Source organism: Clytia hemisphaerica, unplaced genomic scaffold, assembly GCF_902728285.1.
Source record: "Clytia hemisphaerica strain Z4C2 unplaced genomic scaffold, Clytia hemisphaerica genome assembly, whole genome shotgun sequence".
Taxonomy (NCBI): Eukaryota; Metazoa; Cnidaria; class Hydrozoa; order Leptothecata; family Clytiidae; genus Clytia; species Clytia hemisphaerica.
The window spans coordinates 193,211-215,978 of NW_027103384.1; the positions used below are offsets into that span (position 1 = coordinate 193,211).

The following is a 22,768-nucleotide window of genomic DNA, read 5'->3' on the forward strand; positions in this document are numbered from 1 at the left end:
AACTCGACCAAATGTGTTTATTGTTTTGCTTTTTGGTTCAGCATGTTTAGGAATGGCTTTTGTGCCTTTAGTGAGGCATATACAACATGTATCCCATCTACATGGACATAAAAGACATCGGAGTAGGCGAGACACAAAAGTTAGTATTATAAAAAAGTTGTTATTATAAAAAAATAATTGATATTATAAAAAAAACTTTGTATCATAAATAAAAGTTGATGTTATGAAAAAAAAATTGGTATTATATAAAAAAGTTGGTATTATATAAAAGTTGGTATTATAAAAAAATAATTGATATTATAAAAAAAAATTTGTATCATAAATCATAAAAGTTGATGTTATGAAAAAAAGTTGGTATTATATAAAAAAGTTGGTATTATATAAAAGTTGGTATTATAAAAAAATAATTGATATTATAAAAAAGAATTTGTATCATAAATCATAAAAGTTGATGTTATGAAAAAAAGTTGGTATTATATAAAAAAGTTGGTATTATAAAAAAGTTGGTATTATAAAAAAATAATTGATATTATAAAAAAAAATTTGTATCATAAATCATAAAAGTTGATGTTATGAAAAAAAGTTGGTATTATATAAAAAAGTTGGTATTATATAAAAGTTGGTATTATAAAAAAATAATTGATATTATAAAAAAAAATTTGTATCATAAATCATAAAAGTTGATGTTATGAAAAAAAGTTGGTATTATATAAAAAAGTTGGTATTATAAAAAAGTTGGTATTATAAAAAAATAATTGATATTATAAAAAAAAATTTATATCATAAATAAAAGTTGATGTTATGAAAAAAGTTGGTATTTATTATATAAAAAAGTTGGTATTATAAAAAGAAAGTTGGTATTATAAAAAAAGAGTTGGTATTATAAGGATAATCGTCAGCCGTGCAATATTACTCGAATCTGATTGGTTTAGAGGAGTGCGATTAATCGTTAATTGCACTATTACCACTTTTTGCACTCTTCGGCGGGGGGACACTTTTGTCCCCTTATTCTTTTCCCTCCCAAGTCATGTGTCAGAGACTTTTTTTTACTATATAATAAAAAACAAAGACATTTTTTTTTCTTCAATATAAAAAAGAACAAAGATATTTTACGTTACAATAGCTTCTTTTAATTGAAAACAAAGAAAAATTACACTGCAATGTTTTCTTTTTAAACAACAGAAAAAAGGAGGTTTTTGACGATTACCTCGGAATCGTATGTTTTGTCGTGAAATTAACGATTAATCACTCGTAACAAAGGAGAAAATACCGTAATTTGCACTCGTCCTTCGGACTCGTGCAAATTACTATTTTCTCCTTTGTTACTCGTGATTAATCGTTAATTGCACTCCAAACCATACGATTACTAGTACAAGTTGGTATTATAAAAAAAGAGTTAGTATTATAAATAAAGTTGGTATTATACACGTTTTTTTTTATAAGGAACCTTAACTTTGCTCTGAGCCAGGAGTTCCTTATTTTTTACAGAGAATTTCAGTCTCAAAGTTCCTTATCGAGTTCCTTACTACATAGGAAATTTTGAACTTTTTGCCCCTTGAAAGATCAAAATTTGGTCAAATTAGTCCCAATAAGGTACATTATTTTCAAATCCACTTATTCTCAGCCTGAGCAGTTCCTTAACAATTCCTTATTTTTTGAACCATTTTCAGCCTCGAGTTCCTTATAAACGTGTTCCTTATAAAAAAAAACGTGTAAAAATGGAAGTTAGTATTAAAAAGCCTTTTGGCGCGCCATACACGTTTCCCGAGATGTTTTCGATTTTTTTGTTTGGAGTTTCTAAACGTCGACCAGAAATGACGACCACGACCGGCGACCACGACCAGCGACCAGATAAATTTGGGTTATCGAGTTTTTTCCCTTTCTCCAACGTAGAGTGTGCCTCCTAATCATTGGAATATATATCATATTGAAGAGTAAGCTCACCCCTGTCTCACCTATTTAAAGCCACGTGCCAAATCGTAAAACAACCATTTCGACACTCTTGGAGTTCGATTATGGTGTCAATTTCTATCCTTTTGTATTATCAGCATAAAAATAATTAGTGGCACAAAAGTTTTTGAAAATGGTTTGAGAAGATTTGTATTTCATCATCAGATTGTTATTTTTGTCAAAATTAGTCATTTTCTCAGAATAATTGATTCGATTCGTATCTCTAAAGCTGACCTTCCCAATTTTTTCCTACTGACAAGTTCTATCTATTCATACTAAAGGCATCTTATTCAGCATAATTAAAATTTTTGGTGTAACAAAGCTTACAAACATCATACTTAATGAACCTGTCAATATTTTTGTCAAATAGTGTCATTTTGTCGAGAAAATGACTGGTTACTTCAAAGGTTTTTAGTATTCTGATGACTTGATTTAAACATTCTCTACGGTGGAGAGAGCAGATAAACTCGATAACCCAAATTTATCTGGTCGCCGGTCGTGGTCGCTGGTTGTGGTCGATGTTTAGAAACTCCCTTTTTGGTTACAATGTTTTAATGTTTCATTTTGGTAAAATAAAAAGGGTGATCAGAGAATTGGTCAGGCAAAAAATCAGTTCAAAATTAGTGAGATAGAAATTCCATTTGCCTTTGGTTGTGCTGGAAACCTTACATATATTGATAGCACTCCGTCCATTAGGAAGGGAGAATCCTTACGTGGTAAACCCTCTAGCCTAGGACATTTGAAGGGGTACCTAAGGCACTCCCCAATGGTCGCATGAGGTTCCGCCTCTTAACGTAAATGTTTTTTAGGTTTTTTCGAAGCATTTTGATATAGAAAATAGGAAGGGGCATGGTCAGATGGTCCAACTTCCTGAAAAATTGAAAATTTTTGAGAAAAACCTAATTTTTTAGCCAATTTTCATGATTTTGATGACGTCACAGAAATAAGAATTTGAATAACTTCTAGTAGGTAAAAGCCTTTGACTTCAAATTTTCACCAAATGTGTAAATCAATGAAAGGAAGCGATTCAAGAAAAAAAAAATAAGATTTTTTACTGACGTCAGCATATTTCAGTAAAAACGGGTTTTTTGCGAATTTTGCTGACGTCAGCAAAAATTGAAATTTTTTTTTCGTAGATCGCTTCCTTTCGTCGAAGATTTTCTTTTTGTGACGTCATCAAAATGGGGCAAAAATGAGGTTTTCTCGAAATTTTTCAAATATGGAGCAAGTTGGACCATCTGACCATGCCCCATCTCATTTTCTATATCAAAATGCTTCGAAAAAACCTAAAAAACATTTACGTTAAGGGGCAGAACCTCATGCGACCATTGGGGAGTGCCTTAGGTACCCCGCCCCCTTAGGAAATTCTATAGAAACTTCAGTCTGACCCCCCTTTATGCAATGGCTTCGACCCATCACTCAACCCATTACCCAAAGATAATTTCGACCCATTAATTACCCAAAGGTAATTTTATAGAGACGCATGATATTTTTTCTAAAAAGAAACAATTCTGAATTTTTTGTACAAGATTTTATGAAACCCCTCTCTTAGGAAATTCAAACTCCATTAGGACTCCACCTATCTGGCTATCTGGGTTTCATCAAAATATGAATAAAAAACTATGAAACTGTGGAAGAAAGAATGTCATCAGGGAGGTGGTAAAAAGACAAAGAGAAACTTTCAAAGTTTTGGAATCTCAATGGCACCAATTGCTATTCAAGAATTACTTTTTTGTCTCGCCACCTTTTTTAGCCCACCCTGTATGGCTCTTAACCTTTATATAAAACATGGGCATAAACACAGATCTATAAAGCAAAAATTTGACTTTTTAAATTTCGTGCCGATGGATAGGATCTAGCATAGCATTTTAATTGTTTTCGGTGCGCGAGGCAAACGCTATTTCGCAAGACAGTTTTTAAGTTTGATCTTTTGGGAATCTCATAAAAAAAGAATGAAGTCGATATCAAAATGCTCAGAAATGCTATGGGTGACTTTAACTTCGTTAAAAGTAGTATGGTGTGGTAAAATTTCGTTTTTTTCTACATCAATTTGAAATTTTTAACGGGATGATTGCTGTTTAGTTGAGTAATCAGTGAAATGTGTCAAAAATATTACTATTCACTAGAGGTGAGAATAAACATCAGCTGAACTCTCTCTTTTGTCTTTGTTGTTTCCGAAAGAGACAATTATTTGAGTAAATAATCCATCATAAGACGAGCTTTGTTTTGAAATTTAAATGGTTATAACTCTGGATCAAAAAAAAGATTTTAAGATCGCGATTTTACCAAAATGAAATCCAGTAACTTTTCTTCCACTTTGACTGAAAAAATTTTTTTTGACAAAAAATCGGAAAAAAGGTGCACACATACCTTAAAAGCAAAACCTTCAAGTCTAATGTTAAAATTTTAAAATTAACCTCCCTTACAATTACTGTAGCCCAAATTGATGAAACCTCCTGACTTTTTACTTGAGCAAACTTTTAAGGTTGTACCTTAAAGCAAGAAATTTTGGCGGACGGCCAAAAAAGTTTTTTAGAGGGAATTTAATTTGGCGGATGGACGAAAAAACTTAATTTGGCGTTTGCTGAAAAATTTATCCTTAAAATGGCGTAAAAACAGCAAAAAAAATGCAAAACCACCTAAAAAGAGATCATATTTTCAAAAAGTTTAATTTGGCGGATGGCGGAAAAAATAAATTTTTGGTGGAAAATTTTCGAAAAGGAGGCCGAAAAATTAGGGTAAAAGAAGGAACTTTCAAAAAAAAATTTCCCAAAAGTCAATAAGCGGGGGGTTGGAATAAGAATGTCCTGGGTGGAAAATTTTTGAAAAATTAATTAGCGTCCTCCCCCGGCTAATAGGTTAATTTGATCAATATTTTTTGAGGCTAAGATGACTGTCAACTTATATACTTTTATACAATAAGCATCACTTGCAGTATGATCAATATTTTTTGGGGAATTTGTTTGACAATCATTGTATTTAAAGATTTTGTCAATATTTTTACAAGAACGTGTCATGTTATCAGCATTATGACAATGACATAACAGTACTAAGTATTTTGGCTTTGCTAGCCAGCACATTACCATTTTCATGATCATAAAGTCAATAATATGTTTGGTACTTGCTAATTTGAAATTTGTACTTTCGGGCTACATTAGTTTAAATTAGAAAATTTTCGGTCGCCGTAAAGTTTTACGAACTCCCCAACTCGAAACTAGCAATTCCCCAACCCCCCAACTAGAACATTAGCTAGACTCAGGTGTTTCTGGCTGAAAAACATTATTTTAAGAGCTTTCCAAAAATATACAAAATGTCTCTTTTCTCAAGCTAAAATTTTCATTAAATTCTGACCGTATGATTTCTAAACTTCTATCAAAATTTCAAAGGATTTCCAAGTGAAAATATTTTTCTGAGAGTACCCTCTGTTCTGTTTCTGAAAGAAGATCAAAAGAGCTAAAACCTTTTGTGTTTATTACAAATATTTTTATTTCAGTAAAAGATATCATAAATTACATTCTCACATCTGCCCTGTTATAAACATTTCGGTAACTTCCAATTCCATTATATCTCTTGAAGGTATGTTATTGTGTGGGGTAATAAAATTAACAAAATTAAAAAATACATTTGTACAATTTCTTTTTAACATTTTACGAAGTCTTCTCTTGTTGGATAGCTTAAAGAGAAAAAAGACGATTATCATAATGCTGTAATTTGATAGTCAACTGATTTTGACACGAGCATGCGGAAGTGGGCGTTTCCCTTTACGAGAGGAAAGTTTAGAGTTCAGATTACAAACTAAAAGTAGAAAACGCTCAGAAATATATTTCCCATTCTGGAAAACAACGTACAACGAGAATTTACTTACTCTCTTTGCTAGGTAAGGTATTTTTTTCTTGAGTTTCAGTCTTCTTCAATTTTGTTTTGTCGAAAGTTGAAACTTCAGAGATGTCTGGTTTGTCAGCCATTTTAGTTTTCGTGAAGTGATGATAACAAACTGTAAAGAAAAAGTTAAATTAAGATATATAAAGAAAAAAAATACATCTTAATCCTGGTTGATGAAAACTTGTAGTTTGTCGTCTAAGCATAATGGTAAAGATACTCACTTTTCGACAACAGAGACGTCCGTACTGCAAGATTTCAATGCGTTGTGATGTTATGAAGGAGGCGTTTCATCCATTTATACCACGCTGTAATGCAATTTTTTCCTTCTCATGTGGTAAAGAGAATTTACATTTTGATCGATGTATGGTTGTGCCTAAAATGTCGATTGCATCTGAAAATAGTTGATTTTTTGTTTTTTTGTTTTAGTCAGTTTAACCATAGCTTGTTTTCTTTTCTAATTGTTTTCATTTTTTTAACGGAGACGAGTTCATTTGCATAATGTTCAGACTTGGCGGGAAATATAATTTTTCGTAACCGAACGTTTCGTTAGCCGGCATAATCAATAAAAACACAACAACAAATATGGCGGATGAAAAATGGTCCACACAAAAAATTAAATCAAGAATTGAAGAAAACGAACTAGATCTCAGTCTCTGTGGGATCTCCAAAGTACCCGTACTGAATTTGGTAATTTTTTTTTTTCGTTGAATTTTTCTAACGCTTTTGTTCCGGACAAAGCCTTAAAAAAACTTTCTCTTTTAATGACAGTTGCAACCAGTACCAGTCTAGTTTGTGACCGAATTTTTTTGAACCAGAAAAGTCATACAAATATAACCTCTGGAAAATTTCTTTTAGTAGTTATCTTTCTTGATCTATTTCCTGTACTGTGTAAAAAAAATTGTAGAAAAGAATGTAAAATCCGAACGATCCAAGCTTGCGCGGACACGGAAGGACCTGAAAAACCTTTTTTTTTTCGAAAAAGATACAAAACGGCTACATACTATACATATGGACAAAAAAGCTTCATAAGAAAAAATACTTCAACTGCCATTCCTAAAAATACTTTCAGTGTGGCTGCAATCCTTCAGATCCTTGGTTAGAAAAAGCTATACCGTCAACTGCTCTAACTTGCCTTGGGGACGATTGGTCGAAACATTACATGGGACTGGTTGATGAGGGGGGTCAACAGTGCACGAACGACCCCAGTGCACGAACAAGCGTCTTTGAACTTGAAGAAACAACCAAAAACAAACTTCTATAGAACTTCCTTTGTGCAGCAGAATCCTCAAACTATCCCTAGCAATCTGTCCCAAAAATTGAAATAAACGGAGCACTACCGTGAGATTGGGTAACTTGCATCAGTGGAGGCTAACATCAGTTAGGGAAACCATCCAGGATCCTGCCATTCTATCAGCCAGCAAAAACTGAATGACACTTGTAAACTTAAGTTTGTTACCATTTTCCATCGAAATAATCGAAAACATTACTACTTCTCAAAGCCGGAGACCAAAGCAAATGATCTTTCTTGATGAGGGCGCCCTTTTGGATCTATTGTTAACTCATTTAAAATGGTGGACAGAGTTGCGGAATGACGAAGGCGCCCTCTGCTTCGAGGGTGGTAACTCCAAAACGCCCAATATGACCAGCCAACAGAAGGCGAGTTTGTTGCCGCGCGAGTTACGTCATGCACTCCGGTATAGTGGTCATTGACCTTGGTTACTGCTCAGGCGACTGAGGTTCGATTCCCACTCGCAGCGGTTCACTTGGCAAGTGAATGAACCTTCACCCGGGTCAACCCATGCCATGTGAGGGGAATTGGGTAGTCAGTCCAAGGTGCTGACGGGGCGCTCATTGAAAGCGTCTATAGTTGCGAAAATAGGCCTTAAAGCCTCCTGCAACTCAACCAAATAGAAATAGAAACTCCACCGTAGCAAAAGGGCGAACGACATTTCACAATTATAAGAATATCTTAATGTGCTTAACTCTATTTAACTTTGAGAGCTTCATGGAAGATGAAGAAGTAGAAAGATGAAAAATGCGCTGGTCAATTTTTTTAAAATAGGTGTGTTCTATCATTGTTGAAAGTTGAAGAAATTTCTACTGACGCATAATTTTTTTACAGCCAATTAAAGGCACAGTCTGCTTATACTTACTATGTTTGCTATATCATCTAGGCAAAAAACGGTAAAAAAAAGACACAAACACAATTTTTTTATGAGTGTGGTTATGATTTTTTTGATTGCAGCCGCGTACAGGAACTCGCCAAATGTTCCTAACTGAACATGCATAGCCCTCAAATGAAAGACCTGGCTGGTCATTAAAATACAACTACGCAGCTCTGCTTGCAGCTCTACTCTACCATTTTTGTTTTGATTTAATTTTGTATATTGATGACCAGCCAGGTCATTCATTTGAGGGCTATGCATGTTAGCCTCCACTGATGCAAGTTACCCAATCTCACGGTACGTAGAACAACACCAAACCGATTTTGAACCAAACCAAGTAAAAAAATCACGAAATTTGGGATTTTTGTAAACATGGCTGATTGCGAGAGGAAATGTTTTTTATAAGAAAATTTGCAGAAGAAAAGTTCTGAAAATGACTTTCCTCTTTTAAAAACCTGTTATCTTCCATCACACAAAATTTCATTGGGCGGCAATCAAAAATATGGTCCATTCGGGTCCTAAAACATCTTCAAATCCAGTCGGTCGGTCGGTCGGTCGGTAGTAAATTTTGTCGGATTTTTAAGATCTAGTAAATCCCGATGAATCAAGTCGGCAATCAACATGAATCTTATGCCGCCATCTTTAATTTGCCAAACTAAATGTGCGCGCGCATGTGTTAACCTTAAAGCGGCCCTTATTTTTGGCCCCCAGGATATTGGCCCTACCGTGTTGCTGAATTTTGACATGAAATTTTCAATAAGGGTACATGAAAAAACTTGAACGGTACTCAATGTGGGTTAAGTAAACAAAGAATAAATAATGATTCAAAGACATGCTCCGTTCGCCCGTGCCCGCCTTTATGGGAAAGATCCGAACCTGCGAACAGCGCCCAAAAAAACCTGACATTTTTACCGACTTTCCGAATCGGGTTTTCTTGTAAATATTTGTAAACATATTTTTGATTGCAGCCTTGAAACATGTTAGCTCATTAATTCAAAATCAATAGAAACATATCACCAGTAGTTGATATAAAAAAGGTTCCAAGTCTGCGAACGATCCAAACACCATATTCAAAATGAAGACATTGCAACGTCAAAACATTCGAAAGCACTGGCGATCTCAATTAAGAAAGAAGACACTACATTGCCGCACTTTTCGATGAGCAAAATACTTGAAAAAGAAAACAAAAAAATGGATGACAAGAAAATATTTACAAAAATAAACAGGTTAGTAAAACGCTAAAGTTCTTATAAAAAAGATGCTTTTTTGGTGAAAAAGCGCATGGGTTTGAAAAGTTCAAATACCCCTGTATCATCTCGGAAGAGAGTTAAAGTATTACCTGCGAGCGGAGTTCTAATTTTTTCTTTTAAAAGGTCGTTCGCGCATTGGTTCCTCGTTCGCGGACTGGGTCCGAATAGCGCTCGCTTTAACGACTTATTATTCCAAGAAGAAGCCTTCAAATAAAGTGAAAACAAACTGAAAGAAGGACTTCAAGCTTGTTTACGAGATGGTCAAAAAGGATTTATGTAAAAACCAAAAGTAAGTGAGAAAAGAGAAAAATAACTTTGCTGTCGTGCACTGGGCACCCCCCTCTATCTGGCCTGTATTTTCACTTACTTTTAAATCTCTTTGACAACAAATTTGTTTTGATAACTCCACCAAGTTTATTAATCATACTTCTTCGTTCCTCTTAGAGTACACAGACACTCGCGTGTGTTCCATCACAGATTTTTTTCATATTTTGATTTAAAAGCCTATTGGTACAAAAGAGAAATCGTGTATTTTTTAATACGCCGTTCATTTACTCAAATCAAATGACTTTAGAAGGTTTGGTGAAATGGTGGCCGAATTGCCGTCCCATGTTTTGTCAGATAGTCCCAAGTTAGAGCAGTTGACGATATCTGTTTACGTTTTTCTTGTCAGTTTCAACAAGCCATCACCTAACAAAATAACACTGAACTGACACCAAAAAATTCATACAACCTTTCCGCAGTGAACAGTACTAAATTATCTGCCATTATGAAGATATTCTGAAACTAACCAATCAGGTTTACAGTCTGAATTCCTCTGGGAATTAGCCTGTTAGCAAGCCGAAAAATTTAAAGTTATGTAATTGGAAAATTCTTTTCCTCCCCTGGCGGTTCAACATATAATAATAAAGAAACTATACTTTTAAAATGCCTTAAAAATAATTTGGTTGTGATTATGGGATGGTGAAAGTTTGATTGATAAACTTAGTCAAAGTATCAAAACAAACTTGTTGTCAAAGAGATTTAAAACAGTAAATGATAATACAGGTAAGATATCAACAATCCCATGTTTCGACCAATTGTCCCAAGTTAAAGCTGTCGGGGGTAATTTCTACCTCTAAGATTGACACAATTCACACAAGCCTTTGTTTTGGCCCTCGTTTCGTGCTTACACACTAATCATATGTACAGTAATGGTTAAAAAAAATTGAAATTTGACTTAAAAAGTTATATTATGTATAATTACGTTTTAATATCATTATAAAAATTGGGGTTACACGTCCAGCATCCATGGAGAAACTCTAAATTTTCGCCATCTTGAAATTTATGATCTTGCATGATTTTTTTTATCAAACCAGGCTGCTTTACACGTCTTTTTTTTTTAAGAAACTAGTTTTACCAAGCAGCCTCAATGTTTCTTAAGAAATCGGCCTTTTGAGCCTTAAATGTTTCTTACATGTTTCTAAACTTTTTGACATAATTAGCCTTGATTGGAAGGTTCTTATTAAAAACCCAATTAAAAAATGTTATTTTCTCATTTTCAGCCTCAGCATGTTTCTTAGATGTTTCTTAGTTTTTAGGCATTTCTTAAAAAAAAAGACGTGTATTCACCTGCGATTCTGTCTGCGAGTAACTCTCCAAAAATACTCGCGTAGCAAATATAAGATCCTAAAATGGTAGAGTAGAGCTTCGAGCGCAGCTGTATTCATTTGTTTTGGAATTTTGCTGCTTTGATTGGTCAGGCATTTGATGGCTATGCAAGTTTCCCTCTACTGATGCAAGTTACCCAACTTCAAAGGTCTTGAAACTCGCTAACTCAGTTACTAGTTTTGAAAATCAACAAGTTTAGTGAACAATAATTATCCCTCTTTCTTAACAGCAATCTTTGACCTTTTTTGCTCACTTTTCTTAATTGCTTGCATCAACATGACTTTTCTGTCATTTCTCAAATGAAAACAGAAAATCGTGTCAAAGCTGCATATCAAGAATCATTTTCAACATGAAAAATTAGAAAGAAGAAGGATAAACTTAAATTTTGAGGGGTCGTTTGTTAAATTTGGTCACCTAGATCAAAAGTTTAGTCTAAATGCAAAACATTACTTTCAAAAAAGTCGAAAAAAGAGGAAAAATGAGAATATTAAATTTATTGTATGACAAGACACTATTGTTTTTTTATTCATCAGGAAATGTATTTCAACTTTCACCAAAGCACTTACTTACACAATTAACCATTCCTGCAAAGGTGTTTCGAATCATTAAAGGGTTGAGATTAGGCCGACCCTAAAAGAAAAAAAGTTTCCGGTCCACCGGTCGGGTGAAATTTTTTTTCGTTGTCACTTGGCCGCATTTTTTTTCATAAGAACCAAAAAGATAACAGATGAAACTTTCTTAAAAAGCTTTACTCATGACTCATTCAAACTGTTACACCGTACCTATATTTATATAACACTCTTCAAAAAGTTTGTTTATCTAGCATGCTTTCTGGACGTTAAAGATCAAATAAATAGTGTTATACATATTAAATCAATTTATTAGAATGAAAAGTTAGTTGATTCTTAGAAAAAAAAATCACAAAGTACAGCTTTTTGCAATTAATAGCAACACATTTCTTTCAGTGAAAGAGAGAAAAAATATAAAGACAGAATGTGGGACAACACTAACAACCAGAGAGATGATTTTTTTCTTCCTATTTTTTTTTATTAGAAATCATGAAAAGGACCAAAAAAAAAATTTTCCTGGCCGCCCGCATGACTTTTTTTTTCGTCACCCGGTGGACCGGGAAAGAAAAAATTTTTAGGGTCGGCCTTACCTGCAACATTTCTGATTGAATCTTTCAATTGATCAAGGGTTGGGATTGCAAATTTGTAAGTTGATCCCAGATTTCTTGTTTCGTGTAACCCCACAGATCAGGCAAACTGAGGGGCCACTCAACATCCCCTCAACATCCCCTCAACGTCCCCTCGATTGTTGACCACCTTTCTTGGAATCTGGCCACGAATAGGACAAAGGGACTTTGATCGTTAATATATTGATAAAAGAAGAATAAGATTTAATACCCTCATTTTCGTATTTTTTAAACTTTTTTGAAAAGTAATGTTTTAGCATTTAGGCCATAGCCCTTTATCTAGTTGACCAAATTTAACAAATGACCCCTCAAAATTTAAGTTTATCTCTTTTCAATGCAAATGTATTGATTCTTTAACAGTTCATAAAATGCGAGAACATTCACTTCAAATAACGGGACTTTTTTCTGGGACACCCGGTATGAAAGCAGGCTTTGAAAGTAATTTTTGCTTATAATTCAAAAAGGTAGTATATTTCCAAAAAATTGAAATATTCTGCTTTTCTAAAACGCTTAGCTCAACTGGTACTTTTATAGATATTCTGAAAAAAGAGGTTGTTAAAGTCTTATTTGTTAATGCCGTAAGATAAGTTCAACTTTAGAACAAAGCTGAGCCTAAAATTGCTAAATGTCATATAAAAATGGGCATAGATTTGGAACAAAGTGGCAAAAAAATAAGAACAGTCGAACCTCAGCAAAAATGTACCGACTCTTATAAAGATAGTGTCCAATTTTTTTTCAGTGCAGGACATTTTGTAGTTCCTAACGGTCATTCTGAAGCTTACTTTTTCATTTCTTCTGGTTAAAATTTGAAGGCTTGTTATAAGCTTCTTTCCTAATTTTAAATCATATTACATTTCTTTAGCTCCCTTTTTAAATGAAAACGGGTGTTTAATCAGAGCGCCCCAAATCCCCTGCTCAAATTATTCTCAGTTCCCAAAATTACCAGCCAACTGATGATTCCTTATTTGCAGCACTGCATTTACTCTTTTCTAACCTTTCCCTTGGGAAGCCTTGAAGCGTACCCTTAAGGGTTACACCTTTGGTCATTTATCTTACCTTGAAAGTCCACCAGGTATAGCACCTCTCTTTAAGTAATCTTCCCAAATAATCAAAATAGACTTGAAACAATTTTTATTTCTATTCATTTTAAAAGAAAGTTAATTTTACTCTCAAATTTGCCTGGCTGTTGCATTATTACTTGATTAACTTGAAATAGTCAGAGGTTCTTGTTTACCTTCTAAATAATAAAATACAAGAAAAGATATCTTACAAGAATTTTGAAATTGAAATGCATAACCGCGGATTCAAAATTTCCTTGACAGGACTCCTACAATTTACTAGACCAAAGATAAGAAAAATTATTCAGGAAAAAATCTTGCTTGTTAAAGTGTTGTACTTTTTGTACAAGTCCATCAAGAACTTTATGCTGATTAAGTTCTCACAATTAAGAAAACAAAAGTGCTTTATATCTTCTAACTGGGAAATTTTTGACTGTTTCATCTTTTTTTTCAATTTTAGCTTCCGTTCACTAAAGTTACAGTTTTGGATCTATCATGCAATAAGATAAACTCAATACCTGTAGGTGAATTCCGAGACTGTTTTGACTTGTATTTGTGCCCTTTTACCATCACTACTCATACTCAAGTTAACTAACTCTGCTACTAGTTGAGCTTCATTGTCTATACCTTTGGATGGTTTGATATAGGATCATGATATTTTTAATTTGGAAAGATTCAATAATAGTTACTTTTCAGATTTATTTTTAAACCCTCTTTTTCAGTCGATGACATTGGTCGAAACATCCAAAAATATATTTGATATTTTATTTTCAGGATTCATTTAGCCGACTTGACCATCTTGTTCAAATCGATTTGAGTAAAAATGCCCTTACCGAGCTTCCTAGTAATTTTGGAAATCTAGGGAAGTTGAAAAGATTAGATTTGTTTCAAAATCATCTCGAAGAATTACCAATAAGCTTCCACAAGCTAAAAAGCTTGAGTTGGTTAGATCTTAAGGCGAATCCCATTCAAGAGCGATTGCAAACAATTGTTGGAGACTGCCTAAAACCTATCGAATGTCAAAGTTGTGCAAGAAATGTAAGTTATGTTAATTGATCGAACATTTCAATGTCATTTTATCGTGTTTAATTTATTATTCTATCCAGTTTAATGGTTTTCTCTTTTTTAAACGGTTTGTGGGTGAGCTATTAATCGTTGCTTGACAAAATAATTTCCCTGACCACGGTCCTGGCTGATTGTTCTCACTAAAAATTATATCAGACAAATTACATTTCACTTGATTGATTCTAATACAAGGTTAAGTGATAAGGAAGATGATTTATTTAATGACTTTCTCGGAGCAAATTCATTATAATAGCTACGAATTGACTCTCTATTAAAATCTTAAAAGTGAGACATCCATGCTCTGGTCTTTTAATTTTTATCTTTTCTCAAGATCAGTTTGTTTGACGTATAGGATTTGTCATAATATGATGGATGGTTTCCTTAATGACATTTTGACGGTCGGACACTCAAGGAAATGACTTTCCCCTTAAAAAATTCGAAACACTATTTTTGGCATTTAGTCATATCTACGTATAATAAACACTTTGTATCACTAACGATGAGATTTTTTTCTCAACAAAGGGTAGACGTTTAAGGAATAATTTTGATCATACTTCGCCCTGTCGCTGCTTTACTTGCTATTTCATGTTGAGTAAACTTTAAACAGATCATGCCATGTCAGTGCCAACCCTTCTCTGTTACAAGTGGTCATGCTTTCATTTTTATTTATTTAACATGATTATTGTGACGAGAATGATGCCAGTTTGTAGTTAGAAACAACATTGTTTCATAAACTTCCTACTTATACCATATCATCACGTTGATTATATAGAAAACAAACATTTCAAAGTGACATTTAGAAAAAATATTCATCACATTAGTCATTAAGTACATAAAGCATCTCGTAAATGTTATTTTTAATGCCATCACCCAAAGCAAAACGATTTTTCCTATTCGCCTTTATTCCATTTTGAAAATCGTTATTTCTCTCAGCTTCAGGTAATGGTTGGCATGATTTTTTGCAAATTTCAGCTTTCTCAAAACTATCCTCATTTAGCTTGTTGTTTGAGATCTAGCTAAAAATTACTGTTTTCACCAAATGGAACCCGCTGTAGAGAACATGGTGAGGTTCTCAGCATGTTTATTCTCGAAAAACTGCTCGAGTAAACCGGTGGAAAAATATCTTTTTTTTTCTTTTTTCTTAATCAATCAGATTTCATTAAAACTATTTTGAAAAAGTAATCGCCAATTCAAAGAATGATTATTGAGCGTGTTTGAACTTGTTTGAACTCAATTTTTTTAAACATGATTTTTGATACTTTAATAAAGGATTCTCATCTGCTTGTTTTATTAAGATTTTCATACAAACTCCATAGGACATCCATACCCGTTTTTCTTTCCTTTCATAAAATTTACGAAATATTACCATGGAATGAACATGGTGATTGCACTGATTGTGAAATGTCATCCTGGCTGGCCTCAACAAAGCTTTGTTAACGTCAGTGCTATGCCAATAAGTAATCATCAATATTTGTTAATAAATAAAATGCATTATTCTTATTTCACTTGCCTGTTTTACGAGAAAATTCGAGCGCGTGGTAGTCTTTGTCTAATTATTTTCCTTAATTTTCAAAGTTACCTTGACTTGACAAGGAAATTTTTTAACACAACCCTTTGGGCTTCACTTTACTTGTTTTTTGACATGTACGGAGAGGAATTTTTTGCTCTTACGCTAATTGCTTATAATGAGATTTTACAAATTAATGGGCTAAACATTTTCCATGCTTGTTTGAATCTTCTTGAAAACGTATATACAAGGATAAAAATAAAACATTATTAGAATAACACCGCTCTGAGGTCAGTGATTTACAACACTGATATTGTTTCCTTAACACTGATAAAATTCTTGCTGTTAAAAGAAAAACCGTTCAGATTAAAGGCAATTTATTACATGATGTAACGGAATATTTTTCTATCATAACTCTGAAAGAAGCCATAAATCGGAAGGAAAAAGAGACAGACTATTAGTGGATTGTCTTTTAACTGTTAAAATGTTAAAATCCACAACGGTTTTTTACTCATTGAAATAGTTTTCCATTTTCCATCCTCATCGGAATGCTTTCCGATACCCAAGCGTTTTTGTCTAAAAAAGTGGATTCTTTTTAGAAATAGAAATCCAGTTAGAGGCAGTCTTTAATCACAAAGAAATGTTCAGTTCGTAGAGTGCAGGAGAGATCCTCAAAATGGCATAGTATCAGGTTCATTGAATTTTAAGCCCCGAAGGGCCTAGAGATGAATCTTCCACCTTTCTCAAGCAAGAAAAAGTAAAGACTCAAGATTTGCGCCATACCTTGTCGGGGGAAAGTGACGAAAATTTTGAGGGGGTGAGGAAAATTTTCCCCGACGAAATTTATACCCGACATTTTATCACCCGACCAAAACCTTTACCCGATTTTTTTATCCTCGACCAAAACTTTTACTCGACCCCCCCCCCAACCAAAATTCAAATCAAAATTTTCTACGCAGTAACCGAAACTAGTGCTTTAAACGTCGAATTACAAGATCTATCTTCGAGCTACAATCAAGGACAAAATACTTGGCACAAAAGGGAAATTCACCGGGGTGTTTTGAAACCACAATCGATTTGTAAGTGCTCTAAAGTTTTTAACTCTGAGTTTTTAACTCTGAGTTTTTAACTCTGAGTTTTTAACTCTGAGTTTTTAACTCTGAGTTTTTAACTCTGAGTTTTTAACTCTGAGTTTTTAACTCTGAGTTTTTAACTCTGAGTTTTAACTCTGAGTTTTTAACTCTGAGTTTTTAACTCTGAGTTTTTAACTCTGAGTTTTTAACTCTGAGTTTTTAACTCAGAGTTTTAACGCTAGACTTAAGACCTTAGGATCTGAGGATCCAAAAGTTCAAAAATGGTCCAGTAGGGCTTGAAATATAGCCTAGAAACCAATAAATCCCTCCCAGATCGAAATAATCGATGAAATCAAGTTGAGGGCCTAAAATTGACATTCTCGCTCGAACTTCAATTTTCGAAAAATGGTAAATTAGCCAAAAGTGCAAATATATTATGGCACGGATTGTAGTGAAGGAAACCATTTCATTTGGACAATTTAGTCGGGTGGAAATGACTAAGTTGTAAATTTGGTCGGGGAAAAGTGACGAATTTGAAAATTTGGTCGGGGAAAAGTGACGAAAATGCCTCTAGGTGACGAAATTTTTTCCCGACTAATTAAAACCCCGCAATTTTTTCCCCGATAAAGTATCTAGAATGACGGATTAAATCTGGTATTTTCTTTGTTATCGCGCTGTGTGTTTTTCGAAATCTGGCGATATGTTTTATTTTCAATACAGCGTTTCCTTGAAAACAACGTGGGTCACGGGTTTAGGATGGGAGATAAGTGGCTTCATCCAGGAGTTTCGTGTCTAGCCCTTCGGGCTTGGTTGATTTTTATCGATTTTGATCTTAACTGGCGTGTCACTTGGCATATATTTTTGATACTCCAGATATCATTAAATACAGTTAATGAGGAGTGTCTCAGTAATGAACCTTACTTTTTTGTTCGATAAGGTATGAATAGATTAAGCTTTACAGATAGAACATGTCAAGACAAAGTTTTCCGGAGTCTATAGTAGTAGGAAACCAACGTAGTAGGATACCAACGTTCAATGTTTTGTGAATGTACTGTACTCAAGCCTACATTGAGTCAAGATTTTTTCTGGGTACTAATTTTATTAAGTATTCAAATTTCCATGATTATATGTAAACCTATAATCAATGGTCTTTAGAAAATATCTTAAATGTTGCTTCGTTTACCGATCTTCTATTTGATTTTAGGTCGTTTCCTACTACAACAATGTGTACAAGGAGAAAATGCTGCAAAAAGAAAAGGAGCTCAAACGAGAGCAAAGTGAGTCTTTGTCTTCAATTTCTTATCGAGCTGGCTTGTGTCATTTTCTCCGTCTTCGTAAAAAAATCCTGCCTCAAAACCTTCATTTGTTAAAGATTTGTTTAGTTATGATAAAGAAAAAGCACCTGCCTCTTATGCCGAGAAAGCAAAATTAACAATATAGAATTTCTCAAATTTGTGCCACATTTCTCTTTAGATAGATTAAACAAACTACGTAAAGAAGAAGAGCAGATGAAGCTGAAGAGAAAAGAAGAAAAGAAACAAAGGCTCGAAGAAGAAAAGAGGAAGAAAGCGACCACTACACAACATCAAGATCAAAGTACGGAAAGCTCAATCTTTTCAACGTTTAATTGTAACACCTCCACTTTTACATGACGTTTTAGTCTACACCAGTTGTGGACTGTGATAAACTGAAATTTAATTACAGTACTGCATATTTAATTACACTTAGCGCTTCCTATTTTGACGTTCGTCAATTTAATAAGCTCCCCTTTATTGGACTGCCAAATATTCAAAAAATTGTGTTAACCCTTCGAGCATCTTGCTAATTTTTTACTAGGAGGTGGGATTGACAAGTGCTATGATCTTGAAGTTTTGACAGACCGGTCCGTTTTTTACCTAAAATGGTCACTTTCAGTCTATAACACTAAACTATAACTAAATTTTGCTTGTAAGCTTGTCTTATCAACACCTAATACTTGTCAAAATTTCAAGTCAGTAACAGTTTCTGATCCCTAGATACCCACGAATGATTTTGGTAAAAAGGGTAATTTTTGGCCGGTCTCTAAAATACACGATTCTAGCAAATGGCAAAGAATTTATTCTATGCTCCAAAAAATGTTACGTGGAGCTGCCTCACAAAATTTGAGCAAAAATGTTATATGTTCACTCTATAACTCGGACTATTTTTCTGGTTCCTTCAATGTTTTCATGTGTTTCTTTTTCTTTTCAGAACAAACTACATCAAAAGATTCTTCAAGTGTAAAAGGTAATAGCCTTTTTCATGAATTGCTCACAAACGAAGTTGAAAGAAGTTATCTAAAACTTAATCCAATTTGGCCAATTTAATCGGGATTTAATCCAGATTTAAGCCTAATTTTTTTCGAACAACCGATGGTTCTGCGTTAATCGGCGCTAATCGAGATTTAATCGAGAATTAAGCTAATCGGCCACTAATCCACTTTTGAACAACCGGGCCCAGATGACTAGCTCAGGTTCGAAAACGCTCTATTGTTTCACTAAAACCTTTGCACATGGAATGTAAACTGAAAAATTGGATTTTCAAATCTAGGAAAGTGTGCTTTCTCGAAGAATAGGAGTTTTACACAAATAACGAAAGAAGATATGACGTAGGCTATTCTTTGTCCATTTTTTGAAGTTTTTAAATTCAATTGTTCATCTTTTCGTATTTCAGAGACAATAGATTCCAACGGCTCATGTGGTAGTTGGTTCTACCTCGTCATATTTCTCATATTGATTGCTACCGGTATCGCTTTTGTTCTTCTCCATAAAGATGCTGTTCAAATTAGGATATTTTTTTCTGAGTTGTACAAAGGTTTTTCTAGAAAAAGATTTGAAGAATTATAATGTAAAAGCTTTAGCTTTTATTTCATGCTTTCGCCTGTCAAAAGAAATGTTTAGTCTCATTTTTGGATTTTTTTAATGGAAAAGTGATAAAATGTTACCAAAAAATGCTTTATAAAAGAAGGACGAAGGGTGAAATGAAAAAATCATCGATAGATTAAAAAAGAATTACATGTTACGAATAGGAACCCTGTATCGATCATTTTGTCAAAATTTGAAAATAGATGTGCTTTTAGAGTTTAGACGTAAATATTTTCGGAGAAAAAAATCAGAAGAATAAAGAAATCAAACTCAAAATAAAAAAAAATAAAAACGTAATTCTTGAGAGAATCAGAAAAAAACAATATTATTGCCGACCCAAAAAAATATATAAGATAATAAGATCAAAGCGCTGATATTTTTTTGAGTCTACATTAAATTAGTTTTCACATGACTTCGAGAAATATTTTACGAGTTCCGAGATTTTTCTGTAATATTTTTCCGAGCCTTTAAGCGAGGAAAAATATCAGTAAAATCTCGGAACGATTGAAATCTCGAGTATTGCACGAGAATTCATATTGACGACCAAAAAAAAATATCAGCGTTTTGATTGGTCGAGAGCATCGAGATATTTGCGATATTTCATATTTCTCTAGTATGGAAATATGACTGCGTTGACTTTTGGGGAACTGGGTAAGCGGCAGGAGAAAAATCAAAACAAAACAGCCGAAAAGAACACTGACTTTCGGAGAAACTGACTTGGGAGTCAAAGGGAAAAACGCCACAAAAATATTTTCAGATTAACTTTTACTTTGGAGTTCTTCCATAAAAAACACTAAAATCAAATCTGATGAATTAAGAAATTATAAAACTATTTGAGACCACCCAAATATTTTCAGCTTTTGGTATAAAATTCGTCCATGTGATAACCAAACAGTTTTTTATCAATGCATACAAAAAAACTTGAAATTCTTGAATGTTTGCCAATAAGATTTCTCATAACATAGCAAGGGAAGTGAAATATCTTGTATTAAACCAAATGACGAGTGATTTTTATAAAAGTTCTCTCCTAATTCTCGTTCTTGACGAGGTACGTCCTTGAATCTTTAACTCAACAATCATTACATCTTCCTTCTAAAATTCGAAACATTTAAAACATTTAAAGCTTGACGATAATCAAGAAAATATCCAAATTGTTTTGCTCTTGAAAAAATGTTGCTCTTTAACTGGTTTAACCATTATTACAAGCATACATTTCCCGATACATTTCCATCATGGGACTCCTTTCCTCTGCTATTCTTTTTCATGTATCGAAACAAAAACATAGAAAAAGACTGAATGATAAGGCGGTTTCTTCTCTATCGAAACAATACTGTACACCATCTACATTTTGAATTATCAATCTAGAAACTTTCAATCTGCAACTCTTCAAAACAAAACTTCTGGATCGAAAATGATCGAAAAATGCTTCTCTGTTTTGTTTTTGTGTGAATATTTTCGGCGGGAACATATCGAATGATTTTTGTTCGAATCTAACGTTCAAATTAGATTTTCGAATAAAAACATTCGAAACTACACAGAAGAAAGAAGCAAGGCGGAAGTAAGTTTTAAAACAAAAACAAAAAGAAATTTATATCAGGACAATTTTTTTGAGTCGACAATAAATTAGTTATCACATGACTTCTCGTGCAATACTCGATATTTTACTCGTTCCGAGATTTTACAAGTTTTTTTGGTAAAAGATTTGGTACTTTTCAAGGTTCTTTAATAATCATTTGGCACGACTCTCAAGATTTGTACGATAGTACTAGTAGAAATTATATTTCTCTTTTGATAGTTGCGCTGGAAACCTCGTCATACATTTGATATATTTGATAGACATCACATCAGTTTCTAGAGGGGTCAAGACCACCCCTTCTTAGGCAGGAAGACCCCCTTAAGGTAGGAAGACCACTTCCTCATCAATATGTATCCACCCGGGGGGGGGGCACTGTAAGGGTGTACTTTTGATAGAGGGTCTTCTTTTCACTGGGGACTGATAAATTAAAGTCTGGCAGTCAAAATCTAATGTATCTTTATAGTTTTGATTTGCACCCATTTTGAATTGTTTTGCGCATTATGTTAACATTTCAGGCTCATTTTTGGACGGCTTCAGCAAAATAAGATATGAAATCAAAACAAACTACACTGTAAGGGTCAGAAACGTTATTTAAAAAGGTGAAAGCATACCTTTTCACTGCTCAAGAGCTGCACTGTAGGAGTTCGATTTTAAAAGCCATTTTTTTGGCGGCGCATGCCGTTGTTTAGAAATCGACCACCCGGGGTATCCTCCCTTAGGAAATACGTTTGAAAATTCAAACCCTCTTAGGAAATTCTAAAGAAGTTTTAGTAACACCCCCTTAATGCAATGACTTTGACCCATTATTTAAAGGCAACTTTGAAGCCCCGCAGGCAAACTTTTTCAAAAAAGCTACCTTTACGTAGGAAGACCCCCATCTTTGGAATTTCAAGCTTTTAATACTCCCCCCTTGCCTGGGTTTCATCAAAATCCGAAACTATGAAACTATGATAGAATGTCTTCAGGGATGTCGTAAAAAAACTTATTAAGATAAAAGGACAAAGTTTTAGAATTTCTATATGGCACTGATAACAAGCATGTTTTTGTCTCACCACGTTTTTGCTCACCTGTATAACAATAAAATCTGAAATACCAAAATTAGTATACGCGGTAATGAATGAGAAAAGCCTAGTAATAACAAGCTAGATGCTGGATGGACCTACCTGATGATGAAAGTTAGATAGCAATAAGGAGAAAAACGGAAACAATCCGTTAGAAAATATAATGTTTAGCGAAAAGCCATAACGCGTTAAATTTCATCATTGTTTGTTGATGGGGAGAGGGATGGGGAGAGGGAAGGGGAGAGGGAAGGGGAGAAGGGAAAAAAGATGTAGAAAGTTCCGGTTGCAGAAATCAGTTTTATTGACAATCGAATCATGCTTGATGGTGGGAAAAAACAAAGAAATGTTAGGAAAAAGTCCAATGAAAATTTGCAAAAACGGCGATTTCCGGCATTTTCGGCCGAAAAAATTTTTTTCTCAAAAAATCGAACTCGGTCATGTTTTGAGCATTGCG

At 33.9% G+C, this 22,768-nt stretch overlaps 1 protein-coding gene across 1 annotated transcript; it reads left to right on the forward strand.

Moving 5' to 3' along the window:
* The first annotated feature begins 6,354 nt into the window (after positions 1–6,354).
* On the forward strand, positions 6,355–19,666 carry LOC136824784 (leucine-rich repeat-containing protein 59-like). The gene is made up of 7 exons (XM_067080759.1): positions 6,355–6,519; positions 13,611–13,670; positions 13,925–14,188; positions 18,000–18,072; positions 18,269–18,391; positions 19,025–19,060; positions 19,487–19,666. Exons 1-7 carry the CDS (start codon positions 6,415–6,417, stop codon positions 19,657–19,659), a joined length of 834 nt encoding a protein of 277 aa, XP_066936860.1. The 5' UTR covers positions 6,355–6,414; the 3' UTR covers positions 19,660–19,666.
* The last annotated feature ends 3,102 nt before the right edge of the window (positions 19,667–22,768 follow it).